This window comes from Loxodonta africana, chromosome 12, assembly GCF_030014295.1.
Source record: "Loxodonta africana isolate mLoxAfr1 chromosome 12, mLoxAfr1.hap2, whole genome shotgun sequence".
Taxonomy (NCBI): domain Eukaryota; kingdom Metazoa; phylum Chordata; class Mammalia; order Proboscidea; family Elephantidae; genus Loxodonta; species Loxodonta africana.
The window spans coordinates 85,152,143-85,156,200 of record NC_087353.1 but is presented as its reverse complement, the minus strand read 5'-3'; the positions used below and the strand labels follow the sequence as shown (position 1 = coordinate 85,156,200).

Genomic DNA, 4,058 nt, shown 5'->3' with positions numbered 1-4,058 from the left:
GCAGAGAATTAACAACTGACCCAGGCTGAAAAGGTCCTGTTTTGTTTGGAAACTACAGAGTTTACAAAAAAAAAATAGTGAACAACTATCTATATGGGATCAAAGTGACAACAGCAACTGGCAAGATTAGGGAGGAACCTTGGGAGGCAATGAGTTTACGTTAATGCAAGAGGAACAACTCAGAAAAGGAGCCTGAGAATGGTTACGCAACTGAAGAATGTAATCGATGTCACTGAATTGTACATGGATCTCTGGTTGTGTAGCGGTTAAGGGCTAAAGGTGTTAACCAAAAGGCTGGCAGTTCAAAGTCACCAGCTGCTCCTTAGAAACCCTATCGAAGCAGTTCTACCCTGTCCTATAGGATTGCTGCGTAGAAATGGTTGAATTGGCCTGCATTTTGCTGTATATATTCTTAACAAAACAATAAACTTTTTTTTTAAATTCACACTTTAAAATCAGGTTAAGAAAAAAAAAAAAGACTGTTGTGATATTGTGACTGCCTAGTTCTCTCACCCTGGACAGCAAGAGCTGGGAGCCTTAGGAAAACACGAGTGAACAACTGAGGCCATAGCCTTTCTGGGTCAACATGACCCACACAGTTCAGATCCTTGAGAAAAGAGCGGAATGTTCCATCTTCACTTGTTTCTTATCGGAACCAAAAAAAAAAAAAAAAAAACCACTGCCACCGAGTTGATTCCAACTCATAGCGACCCTATAGGACAGAGTAGAACTTCCCCATAGAGTTTCCAAGGAGTGGCTGGTGGATTCGAACTTCTGACCTTCTGGTTAGCAGCCGAACACTTAACCACTGCACCGCAGGGCTCCTTATTGGAACACATTCCTTAAATTCATACTAATTCATAATATGCACAAATATCTGTTTACTTCATTATGTCTTCTACCTCAGTAGATCCATGTTACGAAACACATTGTATTATAAATTAATTTCCTTCTGTGTCTCCTTTATATTTCAGTTAGGGCACTGAGTTGTTTTGAAATGATATGACTAACCCTTACATAGTGTTTACACTGTTCCAGGTACTGTTGTGAGTTCATTTGCATGTATTATCTCATTTGGTCTTCACACCAACTCTATGTGGTAAAAAACCAAACCAAACCCATTGCTGTCAAGTTGATTCCTACTGTAGGTACGATTATTATTATCCTCATTTTACAGAGGAGGAAACTGAGACACAGAGAGGCTCGTACAGGAAGTAGTGGATCAGGGGTTTGAACCCAGAGCGTATGGCTCACAAATCTACTCTCTAACTACTCTGCTAGCTCCCTCTCATGGGAGGGAGATTACCTAGGGACCCCATTTCAGAATATTAAGGAGATTTTCCAAGATAGTTCTTTAAAAAAGGGGTGTTGGGTGTGATAGGGGTGAGAACCACTGACCTAGCCCACAGTAGGTAGAGAGTAAATGGTAGTGGAGTTGAACTAAGAAGGACACATGTTGATATTCCCTTCCCCTTCCTTCTTCACTCTATATTCTGCCATCACAGTCCTGAATCTGAACCAGAATTGGGGGAGAAGATGATCTGTGTGGCCATAACCCCAGGCTCAGGAAGGGTACAGGATCAGAGGGGGGATGGACAGGAAGGAATCAGCCCAGGTGAGGATGTCAGGTCCCCACTGGCCAAGATCCCAATAACTGTTTATACCTAGGCTCTCCCTCTTTTCTCCTCTTCCCCGAAGGGCGGGGTCACCTCTGTGGAAAAATCCCCAGCTGGGTGACCCCGGAGAGAGGGAGAGGGTGAGGGAGGCTGGGATTCACAGGATCCAACTCTTTTCCCCTCTCGTGACTTGTGTTTACTAGGCCGGGTTCTGGGAAAGGGCCAGATTGCATCAGCCAGAGCCTAAGGGACTGGAGCCAGACTGTGGGCTGAGGAGGAGACGTGGCCTTATAAATTGGGGCAAGTGAACTGGGCGGGGAGAGGTGCCCAGTCAGGAAACCAGACACAAACAAAGCTTTACAAGAAGACAAAGAAGAGAGGCAGTGAGAGAAAGCCAGACATGATGGCCGCATTTCCAGGAGCAGCCAGCCCCTCCCAGCAACCCCTGGGCCCAGAGGACGAGGACTCTAGCCTGGATGAGTATGACCTGTACAGCCTGACCCACTCCTACCTGGGTAAGGCCCCAGGGCTCTGCCACCTTCCTGGTCCTTCCACTTTTAATCCCTGGCCTCCACAAATGCTGACAACCCCGTCCCCTACCCCGAATCAGGACCCCCCTCCTTGGACTTCTCCTCACCACTCGCCCTTTTCCAGACAACCTATTCTCATGGCCCCTCAGGTCAGCCTGTGACCCCTAAGTCTCCCTTTTTGATCTCCCATCCACTGAACCCTGTCTTAATCAGCCTGGGACCGCACACACTTACAGATCGTCTGGGGTCTCTAATTTCACAGATGAGGAAACAAGTTGACAGGGATTGTGACTGCCCCAGAGTTACAGGGTGACAACCTCCCAGTCTCCCTACTCCAGCCCAAGCTCTTACCTACCCTGCCACAGTCTGCCTACTTGCCTCTCCTGTGAACTCTTTTATCACACCTCAGCCCACCTCCCCTCTGACACCAGCCTTGGTTTCCAGGAGGACGTGGCCGGAAAGGTCGCACCAAGAGAGAAGCTGCTGCCAACACCAACCGCCCCAGTCCTGGTGGGCACGAGAGAAAACTGGTGACCAAGTTCCAGAATGCAGAGCAGAAAAAGAGAGGGGCACGTCCCTGAGACAGAATTGGAGGTAAGGAGTCAGGGGGCCCCCCTGAGCACCAAAGGAGGTCCCTCTGCCTCAAAAGAACAGGCTTACATGTGTGTGGTTTGGAGAAGCAGGAAAAGCGGTCTGCAGAACTCCTGTTGTCTCTACACAGAATAAAATATCCTAATGACCAGAGCGGAAACCCTGGTGGTACAGTGGTTAAGTGCTACGGCTGCTAACCAAAGGGTCGGCAGTTCGAATCCTCCAGGCAGTCCTTGGAAACTCTGTGGGGCAGTTCTACTTTGTCCAATAGGGTCGCTGTTAGTCGGAATCGACTCGACGGCACTGGGTTTGGTTTGGTTTGGTAATAGCCAGAGCAAAAAGGGAAACAGTATTTCCAGTTAGAGGGAAATTTGGTTTACAGAAAGGGAAACAGGCCCAGAGAGGTTAGGGTGCATACATTGAGCAGGAGCGGCAGAATTCAAACCAGGTCTCTGTGTCTTTCCCTCCCCGCAGATGAGGCCAGAGCACAGACACCACACCACAGCAATGGAGACAGGACCACGGCGGCGGAACTGCAGAGGAATTAGGACCTGGGAGCAGGGTCCAGGCCTCCTTGACCCCAGGACTTACCCCACCTGACTGAGGCCCCAAGAGCCACCAAGCAAGCATCCCGGGCCCCTAACAAAAGGGCCAGATGGAGAGCATGAGACAAAGAATGGAGGGGCAGAGTTAGGGAGGTACACCCCCCCAAAAAAAAGATGCTGAAGAAACTGGGTGACAGCAACAATAAAGAGATAAAATACAGCAGCTGCAGCTTGTGTATGTGTTTGTATCCCCTCTCTCTTTGTGGGGGTGTTTTTTGGGGCACCTTTCTGTCTGCATGTGTCTGCATTGCATGAACCGATGAGAACGTTTTGTGTGCATGTATTTGGGGGTGTTCCTGGTTTTGTAGAGCTCGACTGCCATGAGCGTGTGTTTATTATGCATGTGTTGTGATGTATACGTTTCTGTGGTCTCTTGTTGGGTGCGTGGGAATTTCCTCTTTCTTTGCAGTACTGTCCATGAAACAACCCTCCTCCCCAGCCTCTACCCAAGATCAAAATCTTGATGATTACGTTGTGGTTGCATAAAACCACCTTTTGAAGGGAACGGTGTTTACTGGTGCTAGCCACACAGTGGAGAAAACTAAGATTACAAACATGAAGGGACTGGCTTACTCAGGGCTCAAATTCAAGGATTCTTACTGTCCTCAAGCACAAGGAGGGTCCCCTTCCCAAGGGGGCTGCCAGGACAGGGTTCTAGGAGGTCAGCTGGGCAAGGAAGGTTTTCGCTCAGTGGTATCAGTGTCAGTACCAGCATT

At 48.6% G+C, this 4,058-nt stretch overlaps 1 protein-coding gene across 1 annotated transcript; it reads left to right on the top strand.

The window, feature by feature from the left end:
- Positions 1-1,922: 1,922 nt before the first annotated feature.
- NUPR1 (nuclear protein 1, transcriptional regulator) lies at positions 1,923-3,505 on the top strand. The gene is made up of 3 exons (XM_003418921.4): positions 1,923-2,131; positions 2,591-2,740; positions 3,212-3,505. The coding sequence occupies exons 1-2, from the start codon at positions 2,017-2,019 to the stop codon at positions 2,725-2,727; spliced, it is 252 nt and encodes an 83-aa protein (XP_003418969.2). The 5' UTR covers positions 1,923-2,016; the 3' UTR covers positions 2,728-2,740; positions 3,212-3,505.
- Positions 3,506-4,058: the final 553 nt, after the last annotated feature.